Source organism: Acinonyx jubatus, chromosome A3, assembly GCF_027475565.1.
Source record: "Acinonyx jubatus isolate Ajub_Pintada_27869175 chromosome A3, VMU_Ajub_asm_v1.0, whole genome shotgun sequence".
Classification (NCBI taxonomy): domain Eukaryota; kingdom Metazoa; phylum Chordata; class Mammalia; order Carnivora; family Felidae; genus Acinonyx; species Acinonyx jubatus.
Window position 1 is genome coordinate 64,850,840 of NC_069388.1, and position 19,794 is coordinate 64,870,633.

Genomic DNA, 19,794 nt, shown 5'->3' on the forward strand with positions numbered 1-19,794 from the left:
ACAGAAGCCAAAGAGCTGGTTCACTAGCTCTCAAATAATTGTTAAATTAATTGGAAGACTGACTTATTTTGAATCCAAATACATGAAGACGACAGTCGCCAAAAGTTAGAAGCTAAACCTTCAGTTTTAAGAATTTTTTTTTTGCCCACAGCTACTCAGGCCAGTGATCTAGAAATAGCGTATCCCAACCGAACTGAAGATTAAAAATATATAATAATAATAAAGGCAAATATTTGGAAAGATTTTGAAAAACCGTGATCTCTTAGGAATGTATAGCCCTTGGACAGAATTCTTTCTCCTCCCCCAATTCTCTGTAGTCCAAGGAGGGGGTGGGCAAATTCAATAAACTCCTCACTGATGCTTGTTGAACCAAACGCTCCCCAAAGGGACCCAACCCAGCTTCCTTGAAAAGCAAAGTTATTTTTAACAGGGTGCAAAGTGATACTTTCATTTCACAGAGTTAAATGCAAAATGAACTCAAAGGTGACCAAAAACACTATACAGAGAGGCCGAGGCTTCCCAGACTGCTATCACCGAGAATTACTGCAGAAGTGTTTATAAGTTGGATGGAAGACACAACACTTTCCATCTTCAGAAGCTAGCTGGAGTGCAGGTGGCCTCTTGGCTTTGGTAAAGCACCCTTTGGGGGGTGGAGGGTTTAAGAGCCATGCCTGATACCTATTTTGGGCTTCTTACTAGAAACAGATGTTTGGATGGAGATTGCTACTGTGCACTTGGGAAGTGACCAAGTTGCTCCTGCATATTTCACAAGCCACCAGTTGTGAGGGGCATTCTTGCTTGCTTGTCTTACATTTTATCTATCTCTTAAAGTAGTCGGAAGCTGTTCTAGACTTTAGACGCCTGGGGCCTGTCTGTTAAAGAATTCTTCTGCTGTGGTCTCGCTTTTTCTCATTGTAGTTTGTTACAGAGGAAAACTCTTACAGGTTTTGATAAATGACTTGTTTCCTAAATTGAAGTAACCTCCTGCCTTCTAAGCATTTGTCACTGACATTCTCCCATTTTATGGGCAGAGAAACTAAGCCTCCAAGAAATGAGTTGACCAAGGCCACGTGGCCAGTAGGTCATACATGTGCCAGTCCTTTCCATTTGGTAAGGCACTTCTCAGATGCTGCCTCTTCTAAGTCTTTTCTTAGCATTGCCTAATGACCGTAACCCTTGGCATTTACCCCATTCTGATTTGTCCTAAAAGTGTTTGCATACGTTTGTCTCCCTTACCAGGAAATGCCTCTGAGCAGAAGCTGTTAGAAATGTTTGTGTCTCTCCACACCTTTCAATTCTTCCTCCTCAGAGCTAAACTTCTGCGTGTGGCCATACCAGCACTGCAGTGTCGTCTTCTAGGCTGTGGCCTTGAGGTCTGCGAAGCACTGGTGAGGTGCACGGCCAACATCGCCCATGTGAGCTCATTGCCTTTGTTTGGACATACAGATATCTTATGAGAGAGCTTTCCACACGTTTATAAGGTGTTTTATAAATCAGATATGGTCTGAATCTTTTCCTTCCTTAATTTCCCTGATGATTGCACCATTCTGGGCACATAGTAGGTGCTTATTAATGTTCCTTGGATGAAGCACTTATATATTCAGCCTACTCTAGTTTACACTTTTCTTTCTTTCATTGTGTATGACTATCTTTTTTTTTTTAAGATTTTGATTTTAGGGGCATCTGGGTGGCTCAGTCAGTTGAGTGTCCGACTTCGGCTCACATCATGATTTCACAATTCGTCAGTTGGAGCCCCACATAGGGTTTGCTGCTGTTAGAGCAGAAGCCTGCTTCAGATCCTCTGTCCCTCTCTCTGTCTCTCTCCCTCTACCCCGCTCATGCTCTCTGTCTCAAAAATAAATTTTAAAACAACATTTAAAAAATGATTTTATTTTTAAGTAATTTCTGCACTCAACATGGGGCTCGAACTCACAACCCCGAGATCAAGAGTCACACGTTCTACCGACTGAGCTAGCCAGGCGCCCCATGACTATCTTTTATATGCATACATCCTGAATTCCCAACTAAACCACAAGCTCCAGAGGGGACAGTTATTTCCTTTCTTTGTGTGTGCATATCTTGGGAATAGCTCGCATGGCGTATGGGCTCAGTGAATCTCTGCTGATTGATTTTAAGTGACCAGCGTGTGGTCGCATGCCAGCTAACAAAACGTGGCAAGGACCGCGCTGTCCACTGTGAGTGGTTTTGCTTAAGGTGTATGTTTTGGATATGTATTTCTAACAGGCATACGCGGCCTAAAAATGTGCATTTTACACAGGGTTCACAAAAGTGGGAGGGAGCACCCAGGTCCACAGGAAGGGGACAGAGGTGGTGCAGAAGTAGGGGCGCTCAGGGCACCGTCGGCTGTCCTGTACGTAAAGAGAGGTCTCCCGACCGATGGGCGTTTGCCGCGGTTCTCTGTCGCACGTAAAGACCTCTTGTTTCCTCTCGGAGCCCATTTCTTGTCTCTTCTTGTTGCAGATTCCGGTCAGGTTGTAAAAGTATGATAGTTTTCAAGGGTTAAGGTTGTCATCATCACAGATCAAAGACTCTTGACAGGAATGGAGAGAGCCTATCCATGAAGCTATCAGGACACAGTTTTAAAAAACTGATAGTTCTGGTACCTTGCCAGTTGGGTAGGAAGCTAAGGATTTCACTAAGTAATCCAACAATCCTGTTGACCAAACTCACTGTTGTTTTTCATGGTTTTGATGTTAAGGTACTTGTTTTTAATACGCTTTTCTCTATTCCTGAGAATGTTCCAGTTACCATGAGGAGATATTTAAATATCTGCCTTTTTAAATTGACTGGTTTAAATACAATCGATTGGTTAATTAGGAGGACACTAGAGAACCAGCTTTGAGGAGTTCTGACTTTGGTTAAGTGGCTGTTTAAGAGTAAGGGCTGCGGGGTGCCTGGGTGGCTCAATCAGTCCCTTAAGCGTCCAACTGCTGCTCAGGTCATGATCTCGCGTTTCTTGAGTTTGGGCCCCGCGTTGGGCTCTGTGCTGACAGCTCAGAGCCTGGAGCCTGCTTCAGATTCTGTGTCTCCCTCTCTCTCTGCCCCTCCCCTGCTCTCTCTCTCTCCACCTCTCTCAAAGATAAAGATTAAAAAAAAATTAAAAGTAAGGACTGTTGCTCCACATCCCACTTTCTTTGTTTCGCCGATTTCATATGTACAGCTGGAGATGAAAAGTTCTGTGTGCTTCAGCTTATTTATCCCCGAATCCAAATCTTCGTTGCACATTATTAAGTTCACTCAAGATACTGCACAGTAGTGGGGATGCTTGGGTGACCCAGTCAGTTAAGCTTCCAACTCTTGATCTCAGCTTGGGTCTTGATCTCGGGGTTGTGAGTTCGAGTTCCGCACTGGGCTCAGTGCTGGGTGTGGAGCCTACTTAAAAACAAAAAGATACTGCTCAGTGGGCACAAACAATTTCATACGGTGATGCAGGGTGCAGCATGCACAGGGGATAATTTATTTTTTTAATTTGCTCTCTATTATTGGGCTTCCAATTACTCATGCTGAATGGAAGCAGAAAGGTCTTCTTATAATAACTGCCAGTTATTTAGCAGCAGATTAGAGGCAGAAGTTCATTTTCGATAGTTCACACATAAGAAGTAACATTGGCTTCCAAGAAGTTCTAAAGATACTTGTCTTTGTTTTTCTTTTAATAATCTCAATCTATCACATTTTAATTATTCCAACAAAATCTGCAATTTAACAGGTATCTAGAAATGATTAGGCCAATTTCCTTCCTATATGTCTGCGTGTGTCTCCTTGAGGAAAGTCAGTATTCGTTGTAGTTACAAAAGGAATCTGTATAGCAGACCTATGTTCTGTAGAATGTTTGCATTAATGTTATTAAGCATTTCTAAAGAACTTTGCATTCACTTTGCATTCTTGATTTCTGGTAATCCCCTCCTGGAGAAAGAGTACACATTCTGTTTCCCTGATGAGGTAAATTTGCTTGAAAAATAAAAATTTTTCATTAAAAAATCTAATTTGATTTTCTTTCTTTCTTTCTTTTGGTTACATTTAAAGCAGCCCTGTCTCTTGAGTTCCAAAATGACTAATTAGTACAATGATAATATAGCATTCTCTTTCATTGATCTGAAAATTATACTGTCCTCAGGAGACCTCAGTTTGATTTGTGTATTTTGATGCCAGTGGAGAAAATGTTCTTTCTCACAAACGAGTCTCTTCTCTGTGATGTGAAACCAGCCCCGGTGTGAGACGGAGGGGACCCGGCCTGGAATTGCAGAGGAAAAGGAGCCTTGGTTTCCCATGGGACGAAGGATTTATGGTGCAGCCTCGGAAGAATTCTTGCATGTGCCTGGCACCATGCTGAATGCTTTAGTTGCATTATTTCTCATTGATTCCTCAGAATCCTATGAGATAGGCTCCTCATTTCTCGTTCTGGGAAAAATGGATATGTATGAGGAGAGATTTTTTTAATGTTTACTTACTTACTTCGAGAGAGAAAGAGTGTGTACATGAGCATGATCAGGGGAGGGGCAGAGAGAGAGAGAATCCCAAGCAGGCAGAGCCTGATGTGGGGCTCTATCTCATGAACCGTGAGATCATGACCTGAGCAGAAATCAAGAGTCGGACACTTAACCGACTGAACCACCCAGGCGCCCTGAGGAGAGATTTTTAACAAGAGCACCCACACATTCACTCCCTGACCATGCTGAGCCCATGTTTGCTCAGCATCCTAGAGTGCCAGGTAGAATGCTAACATTAATGCTGTCCTACTTCCCCTATGGACATGCAGTTGTATAGGCAGCAGAGCAGCAAGTGTATTTATTTGATGCCCCTCATCTACTGTTGAACACTCAAACTGATTTGTAAAAACGTGTTGCATTTTTCACAGTAGCCTCTTTTTTTTTTTAATTTTCTTAATGTTTTTATTATTTATTTTTGAGAGAGACAGACAGAGCACGAGCAGCGGAGGGGCAGAGACAGAAGGAAGCAGAATCTGAAGCAGGCTCCAGGCTCTGAGCTGTCAGCACAGAGCCCGACCTGAGGCTCGAACCGCGAGATCATGACCTGAGCCGAAGTTGGATGCTTAACCAACTGAGCCACCCAGGCGCCCCCATAGTAGCCCTCTTTAAGTAACTGGCTCTGTGTGGTACAATGTGTTTCACACCCACTCTGCCTGATATCGTCATTAGTTAACATCATTCATTAACGCCAGAGCACTGCTCTATTCAAAACCAGTTAGAGGCCCGCTGTTGTAAAAATGAAGGGTAAAGAAGATGGGGGAGGGCATTTCTCCTCTTGTCCTGTAATAGCCAATACCTGAGAAATCTTCCACTGCTCCCCGGCTCCAGACTGGCAGTGTGCTTTTTGAAAGGATCACAGGAAAACTGAAGGGTTAACTGCAAAGTCAAGAATTGGAGACATTAACACGCTTGTGTGGACATTGTATTAAGAAAAACATTGGAAGGTGACGTGGAAAGAAAATTGTCCCGCAAGGGAAATGTACTGCTGAACTCTGAGTGGAAAGTGTTTTTAATACAACTTCAGTTCTGTGTTTGTGCAGTTTTAGTTGTGAAGGGTGGTGGCCAAGATGAAGAATAAAGCTTCCCTGAAACCAGATGAGAATCTAACCACGACAAAAATAGAGTCCTGACAGCTCGCTCTCCAGAATGTAAATAAGCAGAATATTTGTGTCATAGAGAGTAGTGTAAGCAAAACACGATCCTCCGCCTTTTGTGATAGAGAGATGCTAAATCAGCCATCGATAGGACAGCCCTTCCTTCTGTGGAAGTCAAAGGAGCAGGTTAAAATTTTGTAGCAGTCTAGCGGCGCCTGGGTGGCTCGATTGGTTGAGCGTCCAGACTCTTGATTTCGGCTCAGGTCATGATCCCAGGGCCGTGGGATTGAGCTCTGCATTGGGCTCCATGCCTGCTTGAGATTCTCTCTCTCTCCCTCTCTCCTTCTGCCCCTCCCCCACCTCTGTGCTCATGCACATGCTCACTCTCTGTCTCTAAAATTAAATGAATAAGGGAGGGGCGCCTGGGTGTCTCAGTCGGTTAAGCATCCAACTTCAGATCAGGAGTTTGTGAGTTCGAGCCCTGTGTCGGGCTCTGTGCTGACAGCTCAGAGCCTGGAGCCTGCTTCAGAGTCTGTGTCTCCCTCTCTCTGCCCCTCCACTCCTCATGCCCTGCCCCTCTCTCTCAAAAAAAAAACATTAAAAATTTTTTTTAATTAAAAAAATAGTAAATAAAATTATATCGCAGTCTAATGTATTCTTGTTTGGAAAGATCTCCAAGAAGTACTTGAAGCATGTGGAACAACACAGACTGATCTCTTCTGTGTACAGATGTTTGAATATGGACAGTTGTGGGTTTATACATGCATGGAAAGAGAACCGGAAAGGTACACATGAAAACACCTACAGTGGGAGAAGGGAATGGAAATTGAAGAGGAAAGGGGGATTTTTGTGCATTGACTTTATGTGTTTTCTATCTTTAAATTTACACACACGTGCTCACATGTAATTAAGAGAACTATATAAAGAGGGAAAGCAAAGATTTAAGGTCTCGGTGAAGATATGTAGTGGTTAAGGCATAGCTTCTGGAGTAAAACTGCCAGGGTTTGAATCCCATGTCCGTTCCTCTGGTTGTAGCTCCTTCCACAGAATATTTCACTTCTGTGCCTCCTTTTACACTGGAGAACAGGTTTAATCGTACTTCTGTCATATGGTTGTTACAAGGATGAGATGAGTAACGCAGGGAGAGCGTATGGATCACGTCCTGACGTGCAGTACACATTCGGCATATGTTAGTCATTTTAAACCAAAATACTCCGACAACTTCTAGCTTTAATCAATTCTTTGTGCAAACTTTGTTTACAATGTTTCTAGTGACAGCTTTACTAATCACAATATATTTTCTCCAAGTTTGGTTGTAGTTGTTAATGATACTGTCACATCCTTAGCCCACCGGTAACCTCAAGAGGAAGAGTAACAAAACAAATGGAATTTTCTTGTTTTATGTGGAGTGTCATACTTCCTGTTTGTGGAATTCTCCGGACTTTGCTTCCTTGACCGTGTAGTCTTACATACATAATAAACTAAAGAAATGGGACTAATGAGGTTTTTCTCTCTTCCTTAGGAAGACTATGATCGTCTGAGGCCTTTATCTTATCCAATGACCGATGTCTTCCTTATATGCTTCTCTGTGGTAAATCCAGCCTCGTTTCAAAATGTGAAAGAGGAGTGGGTACCCGAACTTAAGGAATACGCACCAAACGTACCCTTTTTATTAATAGGAACTCAGGTATGTCTGCTTTGATTTTACCCATTGAAGAAGAGTCTCTGGCATATCTTGTGGGGTTGCTCTCAAATGGTACAAAAGTTTAGCCAATGATAATGCACGTTGAATCTCAGCTGCAAGTTTTAATACATTCTATTTATTGTAGAAAAATAAGAATTTGGGAAAAGTAGTGCCAAAGGAAAGCAATCATACTAGTTGGGGTTTTAGAAGTGAAGTTCTCTTTTTTACTCTCTTCTTGATATGTGGGGATTAAATGGGACTACAGGCTTTATCTTTAAAGACTTGTAACATTATGGGACATATTGAACTTTCTTGATTAGATTGATCTCCGAGATGACCCCAAAACTTTAGCAAGACTGAATGATATGAAAGAAAAGCCCATTTGTGTGGAACAAGGACAGAAACTAGCAAAAGAGGTAATAGAACCTTCACGGAATTTAAAAATGAATGTAAGGGGTGCCCGGGTGTCTCAGTGAGTTGAGCGTCTGACTTCGGCTCAGGTCACGATCTCACAGCTCGTGAGTTCAAGTCCCACATCGGGCTCTGTGCTGACAGCTCAGAGCCTGGAGCCTGCTTCAGAGTCTGTGTCTCCCTCTCTCTCTGCCCCTGCCCCACTTGCTCTGTCTCTGTCTCTCTCAAAAACAAAAACAAAAACAAAAAAATAAAAATAAAAGTGAATGTAAGACAAGCTTCGGTAATGATAGAAGCTAACATTGTGCGTTTGCTGTATGCCAGGCACTGTGCTGAGTGCTTTACATGCATTATCTCATGTAATCCTTGCATCTCCTCGGGTAGGTCTGACCAGTTCCCTATTTACAGAAGGGAAAATGGGTGTGGCGATGTCAGATAACTTGTCCAGTCCCATAGCTAATAAATGGCGGAGCTGGAGTGCAGGGAAGGCCTGATTGCAGAGCCCAGGCTCTTACATCTGCACGACGCTGCCAGCAGTATTTTCTTAGTAAGTCACATGTAGAAAGAGGCATCAAAAAAAGCCCTTTTTAATCACTTAAACATTTGTACTGTGCCAACGCAGGGTCTGTCTTTGGTTAAGACGCATGGAGTAAGTGCATGTGGTGTGGCACAGGAGGAGTTTAAATCTGCAGTTAAAAGCAAAAATGTATGACTAGGTTTGAAAAGAAGCGTGTTGAATTTTCTTCCACCCTTTTATGAAAGATAGAGAACATTCGCATTCTAAAAAATATACAACTGTGTTGTGCACAATAACTTTTAACTTCTATTCTTCCTCTCCCCGAAGCTAGGCCTACTTTTTTCTCTGTTTGGCCCTAACATTATTGGATTCTATTTTTCAGATGTGACTTTAATAGGTCTTTTGTGGAAACAATCTAATAAAGTCTTTTTAAATGTACTATCAGGAGGCAGAAGAGAGCAAGAAAACTTTTTGGAGGACAGTTTTTCCTAAAACAAAAAGACAGATAGCTTCACTGACAAATTGGTTTAGACATTCAGTGCTTGGCATATGGTAGGTAACCAGTAAATACTTGATGCAATAAATTTTCATAGAATAAGTGTGGAAGGATATATGCTTACTTTTGAAGTTAGCTATTGCTGGGTTTTACGACTATGAATGATTTCATTCTTTCTGCACGGCTGTGTTTTATCATTTTCCTTATAATGGTGTGTTGCATCATACCAAATGTGTAAGAAAGATTTTATATGTTTGTGGTGTTTTTTCCTCTTTCCCAGATAGGAGCATGCTGTTATGTGGAATGTTCGGCTTTAACCCAGAAGGGACTGAAGACTGTTTTTGATGAGGCTATCATAGCCATTTTAACTCCAAAGAAACACACGGTAAAAAAAAGAATAGGATCAAGATGTATAAACTGTTGTTTGATTACGTGAGAAACATCTTCAGTGGCCAAGGAAACTGTCCATTTCTCTCAAAAAGCATATGAAATGCTACAGCTATACCCAGACATCTGATAATGAAGCGGTTTAAAACTTGAAAGAAAAAAAAAAACCCAAAAAACCCTGTCCTCAGAATTCTATAAAATTCATTAAGAATGTTTCTTAAATAAGGTCCAAGAAGCAGCAAACAGCATCTGAAGCCACAATCTATTATAAATACTTTATTTCAACTAGAAGGTACAATCTCTCAGGGGTTTCATAGTTTAAAAAGCTACAATCACATCATGTTGTAACTACATAAAAACAAAAAACAAAAAAACAAAAAAACACAACAGTGCTGTAAATGGAACTGCCTGGCTTAGACCATATACATTTCTGCACAGTCTTTATGGAATCTGCACAAAGAAATTATCTTCTCCCTTTGCTCCAATTAATTGTTCTTGTATGTAAGTTGCTTTCTATTCCAGTATATCCAGAGTGGTGAAATCACAAGGCCAGCCACGTAGCCAAAGGTCGCTCCAAGCGTACAGGAGATGGGCCATACCTGAGGAGAGAATGTATGAGATCAAAAAAGAACAACTGTTCTATTATTACTTGAGCACAAGTGTAACCTAAATATTTCTATATTAAAGCTTAATGTGCTTTCTTAAAGAATGCCAAAAGTGTGATAAGGTCATAACTGCATTTATCACGAACACTAAAAATGTACACATTTTTATGTGCATTCAGCTGTAACAAGGCATCTGGCGACTGTAGATTTAGTTTGATGCTCCCCAAACTGCATGAGATACATCCTAAAATTACAAATTAAAATTCTGGGTCAGACTTTGTCATAATCCTGGACTCGATATAGCTGTCTGAAGTAGTTGGCAATTTTGTTCTTTAATTTCCACCTTGGCTTATATATACAATGAAACGAGAAGTGTATGTTGACCAAAATACAAGAAAGTTGAATCTGTGCTAAAGAGAACAGACCTAGAATTCAAGCATGTTACGTGGAATTTATAACAAAGCAACTGCTTCCATAATAAAACTGATGTCACCTTTCAGACACAGGTATTGGAACCATAGCAGGAGTTCTAGAGCCACAACTTCAGTACACACCTAGAGCGTCAGTTAAATACTGGCTTCTAAATACCTATCTTCTCCAGCCATGTTACGTTTCGCACTATTACATCAAGCAAGCCAGAAGTGTAAATAATGTTGATTTCTTTCATCCGCAAGCAGTGCATGCCGGTCCCTAGGTGAAAGGCCCTGCTTTAAAAAAAATTATGTTCATCTGAGAAGCTTACTTGGTATACTGGAGCCATTTCTAATCTTTCTCTGGGGGATCAGGCCATAGAACTGTGTTAGAGGTGAACCATCTTAATTACTAGTTCTATAACCTAATTAAGCTTTCTTGTTTGGTCTGCTGTGGATCCACCTTGTTCCAAGTGCCATGCAACAGACAATAGTGTTAGACAAAAAGTTTCCGTGTGAACAAATTAATGCGGTTCAGAGAAGCATAATCTAACCCATAAAATTTTCTCCAGTCTTTCCTACATTTAAACTTGCTGTTGACTAAATTATGATTTATTTATGTCTTTGGTGAGCTTCTGTCAATTTCCATGACTTGAGCTAATAGCTGTGTCTATTGCACAGATTGGGTAATGGAACACTAAACTTTTATACTTGAAAATGACAGCCTTAAATGCTCATATCAGTCACAAATCTAGGATGTACTGTCTTGTATGTGAGCTTTGTAGAGATTTTTAAAAATATAAGCATCATCTTCCCCATTGAAGAGTGGAGAGTCTACTGGATAACTAGTCAGGAACTTTCTTTCTGAACTGGACAGTGGATGTCTTCCTTCTCCCAAGAAGTGATGGTTCACATTAAGTACCATGGCCTTATGTATGCTCAAATGGAATCCTTATGTACTTTCTCACTTAATTTGGGTCTATTAATTATTAGCTATTTTTAGAACTGAAAAGAATTGCATAAATCAATTAGTATATGAGTTAAGTTGTCCAACACATGGTATAAAGGAATTAAGACAGTAAAGTATTATACATTTCCAACTTGACTTTGGGGGTTTGATGGGGATTTTTTTTTTTCTCAAATTCACCTCTGAAACTTTCCACACCTGGGTTTACTAGCCAGTTAAAATTAAAAGCTAGAATTTGTCCTGCCCCAAGAGAAATGGACTAGGAATCTGGAAACACAAACTCTGATGTCACCTCTGTTTCCTGCCTGGGCCTCAGTTTCCTCATCTATAAACATGGGAGGTAGAACGAGAGGATCTCCAACATCTCTCCCATTTATCAACTCTTCTGATTCTCTTCTTTTTTTGGACCTTACTTTTTCAGCTGCACATTCTTAAGATGGTAAAAATCCTGTACATAGATTATTAGAACTCTAAGCAAAGATGATTGTATCATCTGAACCTGAGGTGCCTTAGGTACTCTATTGACCTTGATGGGGTTTGGAGTTTCCCATTGCTTATTAAGAGCCTTTTCATTGCTTTGGTTCTTTAGGATTTCTTTTTGCACTCAATCCTTCCTGTCACTTTAACTAAAAACCAAAGATTTGTTTTCTATTCATAAGCAGATTATAGAAAAATTGCCTTATTTTCAGAAGCATGTCTTCATTAAAGACTTAAGTTTCAGTAGAAATTGAGACTAATCACTGGAACAACTAGTTCAAAGTAGTCAAATATCTGGGAAATAAAATACTTCAAAAATATCTGACTGACATGAATTTTGCTAGTTAATGCAAATGCATTGCTTCAAATAAGGTCATGTATGAATGAATTTAAAAGAAACGTACCGTTAATTTTTTTTTTGCATATAATCAATTCTAAAGTTCTCAAGAGTAATTTTAGGGGCTCCCTGAAATCTTATTTAATACTTTGCTAACTTGTACCTTTTTCTTGTCTCTACAGATACATTTTAGGTTAGCCCATGTTGAATTATCTTATTTCTAATAAGTAGAGCCTGAATTAATGGTTTTTATTGTGAATTAGTTACTTTAGGCATTGCTTCCATTTGATTTCTAATTATTACTTTTAAGTACCAAATTAAATACTGGTTTGTTGGTTGTTGCTTTTTAAGTGATTGTTACTTTAACAGTGTCCCATTTTAACACATGGGGTTATAAATAAAATAATATGCATAGTTTACTATCTATGTAAAGCACTGAACTTCTTACCTTAGTTTTTATTTAACACCCAATGTAAACATTTGGGATAATACTCATTCCTCTGTTTCTCATGTTGTGAGTCTAATCACCAGCCAAGTGTGAGCACCTGCACTTTGTTAAAAAGCGCATTGTCAAAGTGTAGACAGAATAATAATCCCTCGTGAATCCCAGCCAGATTCCAATTTGGGTCACTTCTACTTGAATCACTCTAATTTCAGTATGGCTCTTTGTTTCCAAACATGTACATACACAGTCACACGCACATTCTTTAAACAGCTGCCTACCGCACCTCCGGTGGAATGCCAAAGATGAAATATTAGCTTAAAAGTTTTGTCTAATGAGGGGCGGAGGCTTAGAACACTTGCTATTTATTCAGTTCTCAAGAAATCCAAGCCATCAGCAAGTTAAAATGTTGGACTGGCTTTGAAGACTGTTTGCTAGTGATGGATCAGGTTTTCCTGCTTGACTTTCCTGAAATAAGTAGCCCTTAACTCTAACACATTTTTTTGTAAAGGAGAATTTCTTCATTTAAGGGCAACCTTCCTGATTTTTTATCCCCAGGATAGGGAATGGCAAAAAAGAGCAGCTGAGTGGGAGGCTGCCCACTAAATCACCTTTCCTCTAAAGTCCTCATGATTGAATTTCCTACTAAGCTTCTTACAACTGCTTTAAAAATTTTAAAACTACACAATGGCAACAGATTTCATAATGACTTATCAAACTATCCCAGCTTCATCACGCATTTTCGTACTTTGATCTTGGGGTCTTCCATTTAAAACTGTGTACTTGTCTCATACACAGAGATGCTTCTTCAGTTTAACATTCATGCTACAAGCAGGCTTAAAACAACTGTGGTATCATCTACTGAACAGACAATCCAACCACAATGTTATAGACATTTCTCCAAATTATGGTCATCTGGGATAGCTATATATAATTATCTTGTTTTGTTTAAGGAAAATAGAAAACTCAAAGACATTCATGTAAAGAAAGTCATTCACAAGTGTTTGCCATGAAAATGACCACCTTCTTTTTATCCAGTTTTTTATAAAGTAACAAAATGTTTTAACCACTAAATGGAAGAAAAAAATCCTGTTGCATGACAAAATTTAATGCAAGTGGGTAAAATTATTACAATTAACTGTTAGAAAACCTATTTTTAAAAATGAGTAGCTATATCACATGAACAAAGCATTTTGCTGAGAGTACTACTATTATCCTTTCTCTGAACCAAATGACTTTTTACTGTTTTTCCATCACTTAAACCAAAAAAGGTCAGTGTTCCCTTAAAATACTCAACATTAAGAAAGGCCTATATTACAGGGTCTGGGTACATGATATCAGCAATAAGTTGTGTTAACCTCAGAAATAAAACAATTCCACCCTAATAAGCTAAAAAACAATTTCTCAGTAAGTACATATTTAACTTTGTATGTTTTCTCAGTTAAATCAATATTCTTGCTGGTTGAACGACATTTCAAAATTACACAAGCTTATTTCCACCTGAAGACCACACTGCTCTCTTCTGATCAGGCATTACTGATGTATCTATATAGTCTTGGGACTTTTCAAAGTATGTTCTAAGTGGTACAGAATGATTTAAGAACTCTAGTTTTTGTATTAGACTGAATTTGAATCTTGGCTCTGCCATTTATTAAATATGGAACCCTGTGAAAGTCACCTTACCTTGGTACCTTGGTTTCTCACCTGTGAAGTGAGGAACGCACCTCATCATAAAACCCACCTCACTGGGGACTGCTGTAATGAGTAAACGACAGGATGCACTATGTGGTACTTAGCACCATGCCTAAAACAGTATCTGGCTCATAGTACATGTGAGCTATAAATTGCTAATAATCTTTTATTTCATATTCCCAGTAGACACATCTAAGTTGCCATTATAATCTAGAACACCATCATTTCCCCAAATACACAATCTCTGAAGCTGATCCTATTAAAAAATGCTTCCCAAAATTTTTTAAGTACTTTAAAAATATTTTTTAAAAACTACATCGAACTGAACTCATGTTTCCTTCTTGTCAAACATGATCCACAGGTTTTGTATGTATATGTCATATAATATCAGGGGCTCACAGACCCCCCACCTATGGACTCCTGGTGAAGAATCACTGTACTCGAACCTCACAAGTATTATTAACTGTTCTAGTCAGCCAAAGTAATACAGTGACCCTCTACATTTTGGTTCAGCATTTTAAGGATCAATTTCAGTAACGTAGATGGCATTTGTTATGTGATTTGAGAGTAAGTAACTTAAATATATTTTATTATAATCTGCACAATAGTACTTAGGTTCATTTAATACATACTAAATGCAAGTAGATTTTCACCCTTTTCCTGTTGCCAAAATGGCATCCACAGGTTTTGATGCCACGTGACCGCTAGTCGGGTAAGTCACTGACTATGGCAGTTTATGAGCTACCGCAGGTGTCCTAAAGTGATGATCAGGTATTTGAAATTAGAGGAGGATTTTTTTCTGAAATTAGTTTCAGATACTCAACAGAAGTTTTAAAATAACTGTATAAAAACATTAGGCCACTTAAAAAAAAATCCTTAATATTTTGCTTAGGAGCTTTCTTTGGCTCTTCTGGGGAATAAGCAGCACAGTCAGTGGGGTAGGAACGGGCTATGCTGTGGAACCACTTCTAGCTGCGTGTGGCCTTGGCCAGGTCGCTTACCATTGGAGCCTGAGTTTCCCAATGTACAAAACAGGGATAATAGTACCTCTTGTACTTAAAACATGGGGCAATTGTACTATTTTAGAATCTGTCATGAAAGCTGTGAAGCACCATGCATTGGTATCACTTTGTATATTATGTGTTTTAACTTGAAAAAAATTAAACTTCTATGATCATTGGGACACCTGGGTGGCTCAGTCGGTAAAGCATCTGACTCTTGATCTCGGCTCAGGTCATGATCTCACAGTTTGTGGGATAGAGCCCTACGCTGGGCTCTGCACTGACAGCACAGAGCCTGCTTAGGATTCTCTCTCCCTCTGTCTCTGCCTCTCCCCCACTCACGTGTGCACACTCTATTTCTCTCTCAAAATAAATAAACTTTATTAAAAAAAAAACCTTATATGGTCACTAAGTATTTCTTAGGTAACTGACACTGCTAGGTAATAATTAGAAGTGGCAGTTTAGAACAAATAAAATAGTTCATGAGCAATGTTATACTGTGCTATAGGAACTATTCCCTTGCCTTGGTAATCCTCTTTAATACATGCCAATCTTCACATGAAATGTCTGGGGAGTAAAAGCTTACAGGAAAACTCTAAAAGCCATACAACACACTGCATTATATTAACCATATGTAGCCTCATCTCAGAAATAGAAGGGCACTTTTTGCTCCTGGCTGTCAGTTTTTGTAAACTTGAAGAAGCATAAGTACAAAAACTGATTTTAAACCAACCACTGGTAGACGTGTGTGCCATTTGTAATAGTCTCATTCGAATGACTCCATTCATTCAAAACTACTGAGCCCCTACTATAAACCAAGCAGTTAAGTTGAAACTAAGATGATTTGATTTTGGATATTTAATTTTAACAATAAATTCTTAAAAATACGTGTTGCAACGGAACTGTAATCTTTGGAAAGGTATAGGATATCATAGATATCCTAGGGAAACTGATCTTTCTACAGATCAGAAAATCTAGAAACAGAACAACTCACAATCACTAGGATGACTGGCTCCTCCAGATAACAAAGTAAGATAAAACCCAGGGAGCTAGTTCTAAATTTCCCACAAGCTACAGTTTAATGTTTAGTTTATTGTGCTCATTTACCACAAATGTCCATTGGCATGACACAATTCATCTTTCAAAGCCTGGTGACACTTCCACTAGCTTTAAATGATCATTTGTATTTTCCTGTGTATTTGATTGTTAGTGATGCATTTTTCCAGATGTTCTTAAAGCAAATGCTATTTCTTGTCTGATGTAGAAATACATTATAGATGAATCTACTCACCCGAATGCATTTCTATGGTTTAAGTCTGCACCGATCCAGGCATACCCTACCACTTTCCTATGACCAAGCACACATTTAGAAGAGCTATTTGTGGAGAGGTGCGTAGTCTCCAACCTGCAACTTTTTGTTGAAGTGATGCTAACCTATAGTGCTCCTTGCCAAGATTGTGCAAATAAATTAACCAGGCTAGCACCAGTCTTTCTCATGTGGAAGTCCTGCCAGCAGAGTATTATCAGCATGATTACCATACAATGAACCCACCTTTTAAATACAAAACCATTGCATTGAGGAGGGCCCCTGTTGGGATGAGCACTGGGTGTTATATGGAAACCAATTTGACAATAAATTTCATATTAAAAAAATAAATAATAAATATAAAACACTTTCTGTCAGTTAAATATTATATAGGTTTTTTTTCCCCTCATGCTTGAAACATAAATCCTATTCATAAGTTCGTATTTTATTTTGGTCTGCCTACAACACTGTATAATACCTTTGATAACAGAAACACCAATTAACCTAAAAACATTCCACCCTTTAATAATTAAATCCATGATCTTAGTTTTATCCCTCACTCTAGCAGTATTTCCAGTAATCCTTATCCCTAGCTTCAATTTATGCATTATCTGTAGCATCTGTGACTTTAGAAAATGAATATATATTTTTCACAAAATTTTTAACCTAAAACTAGAGAAAACAAAAAAGTGTTTTTAAATATAACAATGCCTTATATAGATTATGGAAATAAGTACAAATATTTTTAAACAATTTTAAATTGTTTTTAAAAAATGCTCAATTTTGCTTTTTAACTTTATAGGAAATACGTATACTCAGAAGAGATGTGATTATCTGGTTCAATTCCATTTTAGAGATAGCAGCACTCAAGTGCGGAGTTTAAAGGCAGTTGTAGGTTCTCTAGGCACAAAAGCTCTGAATATTAACTTCAAATTCTCTCCTGCAAGTGTATTAAATTTTATGGTTTAAAATACATACACCACCAGTGGTCATGGCATTTATATGAAATTCTTTTGTGGAAAGAAATGCAATATAATAACTACTCAAGCTTTTCCAAGGAGATCTAAACTATGGCCTTTTAGAAAGGAAGAAGGGAAAGAAAGAGAAAGAAAGGGGGAGAGAGAGTGAAAGAGAGGAAGGAAGGAAGGAAGAGAGAGGGAGGAAGGAAGAAAGAGGAAGGAAAAAAGAAGGAAGGAAGGAGAGAAGGAAGGAATGGTAGAAGAAGGGAAGGAAGGGGAGGAAGGGGAGGGAAGGGGTGGACAAAAGCTGTTTCTGAGTCCCCAGCAATAAAGAGAATCAGGGTTAGATCCTAAACCTGGGCAGTACAAATAACACAAGGAGGCAATCAATGCGCTCTCCAATACTTTGAAACCCAAATAATGGAATTTGTATTTTATGGTAATGCTAAAAATACAGTCATTAAACTAGTCCTTTTATAGGTCACAAATGCCTATAACATCAATTAAGCAGTAACTATGTGTCAGGTTCTGAACTAAGTACTTTAGAAGGATCATATAATTTAATCCTCACTAGTAAGTGGCAGAGCCAGGATTTGAACCTAGCAATAGCTCTTAATCATCACATTATCTACCTATTAATAAAACAAGTGGGTTTAAAAACTTTATGGCAAATTCCCTTTGCTCAGAATAACCAACATTTCTTAACCTCACATTCATTTTTTTTTTTAATAACATGAAACACTGGCATTTTTGATAAAAAAGAATTAAGACATTTTCAAGATAAAAATCTCATAACTATTCTATAAAACATTTAGAGCATATTAAATCTGAATCTAAATTATTGTTATCAGTTAAATCCAGTCTTGTGTAATATTTACCTGTTATACTTACATTGAATATATGCTTTGTACACAGTAGGAACTTATGTAGCTATTTAGCTACAGCAAATAATTATAATGTACAAAGGTTTTCCACAGTCAGAATGTTTATTTTGTCAGTAACTATAAAACCATGAGCATTCTCTGGGAGTAAAGGGGGCTGCCTGGGTTACAGGCAATTTAAATGTTTATTTTCTTGCTGATATTTAAAGGCAAGTAATTAAAGCAGGGAAGAGAAGATATCTTGCAAATATTTTTTTTAAAAACAATAAAAATGACCAACATGGTTGTGGGTAGCCACCATACCATATTCTCTTTAATCAAATCCTCTTCCTGCCATCTGCAAGAGAAGGCTCCCCTCCAACTTTAAAGATGTCTACTCTCTTTTGTCACTTGTCATTATTTAAAATTCATACTAGTAAATGAAAAAAACTTTTTTCACTGAGATTACATATTTTTAAAAAATTTTTTATTTTTGAGAGAGAGAGAGAAAGAGAGAGACACAAAGCACAAGTGGGAGAGGGGCAGAGAGAGAGGGAGACACAGAATCCAAAGAAGGCTCCAGGCTCCAAGCTGTCAGCCCACAGCCCAATGCAGGGCTCAAAGCCATGAACCATGAGACCATGACCTGAGCAGAAGTTGGACACTCAACCAAAAGTTGGACGCTTAACCGACTGAGCCACCCAGGTGCCCCAAGATTACATATTTTCAATAGCCTTTCTTAGTCATTTGGTGATGAAATGATTTTAGAAATATAAATATGCTTGAAATTGCTCAATACAGAACTCGTATCATTATAACCTTATGTTTGGCCTCTGGAACTTTATACAAAGTCAGATTTCAGTTCAAAGTATAGAAAATTGAACTAATACATGTAAACGTTTTCTTGTGGGGTTGTTTGTATGTGTGGTTTTAAAGAAGAAATACTCACTTGACAAGATACTCTTGTTCCTCTGACTAGAATATAAATAAAAGGAACAGAGAACTAAAATGTCTTCTTTATATACATGTTATGCTTTAGATAGTATTAAGTATATACAGTAGGCTCTTCTTATGAAATTTTGCTCTAGAAAAAATCTCCATTTTGAGGTAATGCCATATTTCTTTATCAGGTTTATTTGTTACTCTGGCAGATTCTGTCAGTATCAACAGCCACACTGAGTACTTACTCTATGTAGTTACTTACGAAGAACAGAACAAAACAACTTGTTTGCTGAAATTAAAAAGTGAAAGAAAAAAATGAAACCTCATCATTTCTCTAGTTTGTCAGCAAGTAACTGCTAAAAGAGAGAGGAGCAGGTGATTATTATATGAATAAAGATGATTAATTATACATTATCATTTCACCAACAGTAGGTTTCATAATTTTAAAAAGATTATAGTGAATATGTAGGTCATTAACCTGGAACACTCTAAAAACAACCCAACAGTAAAGACAATTAAAGACACAGTAATAGGGGCGCCTGGGTAGCTCAGTTGGGTGAACGTCTGACTTTGGCTCAAGTCATGATCTCCCGGTTCGTGAGTTCAAGCCCTGCATCAGGCTCTGCGTTGACAGCTCAGAGCCTGCTTGGAATCCTCTCTCTCTTCCTCTCTCTCTGCCCCTTCCCAGTTCTCCCTCTC

At 38.6% G+C, this 19,794-nt stretch overlaps 2 protein-coding genes across 9 annotated transcripts in view; one reads left to right on the forward strand and one right to left on the reverse strand.

Moving 5' to 3' along the window:
* RHOQ (ras homolog family member Q) overlaps positions 1-12,328 on the forward strand; it is a 37,521-nt gene extending 25,193 nt beyond the window's left edge. Inside the window, exons 3-6 of one of the 3 annotated variants that reach the window (XM_027072532.2) lie at positions 7,125-7,289; positions 7,607-7,702; positions 8,660-8,766; positions 8,991-9,108. In XM_027072532.2, the coding sequence (XP_026928333.1) occupies positions 7,125-7,289; positions 7,607-7,702; positions 8,660-8,766; position 8,991 (369 nt within the window). In that variant the 3' untranslated portion in view covers positions 8,992-9,108. Of the gene's footprint in view, positions 1-7,124; positions 7,290-7,606; positions 7,703-8,659; positions 8,767-8,990 lie in introns of all 3 variants that reach the window. The other 2 variants (XM_027072533.2, XM_027072534.2) reach the window with 2 other exon arrangements.
* Positions 9,359-19,794, reverse strand: part of PIGF (phosphatidylinositol glycan anchor biosynthesis class F) — a 106,431-nt gene continuing 95,995 nt past the window's right edge. For 5 of the 6 annotated variants that reach the window (XM_053200559.1, XM_027072527.2, XM_027072528.2 and 2 more), the window contains exon 6: positions 9,359-9,696. In XM_053200559.1, coding sequence (XP_053056534.1) covers positions 9,583-9,696 — 114 coding nt within the window. In that variant the 3' untranslated portion in view covers positions 9,359-9,582. Of the gene's footprint in view, positions 9,697-17,147; positions 17,275-19,794 lie in introns of all 6 variants that reach the window. The other variant, XR_008289297.1, reaches the window with a different exon arrangement.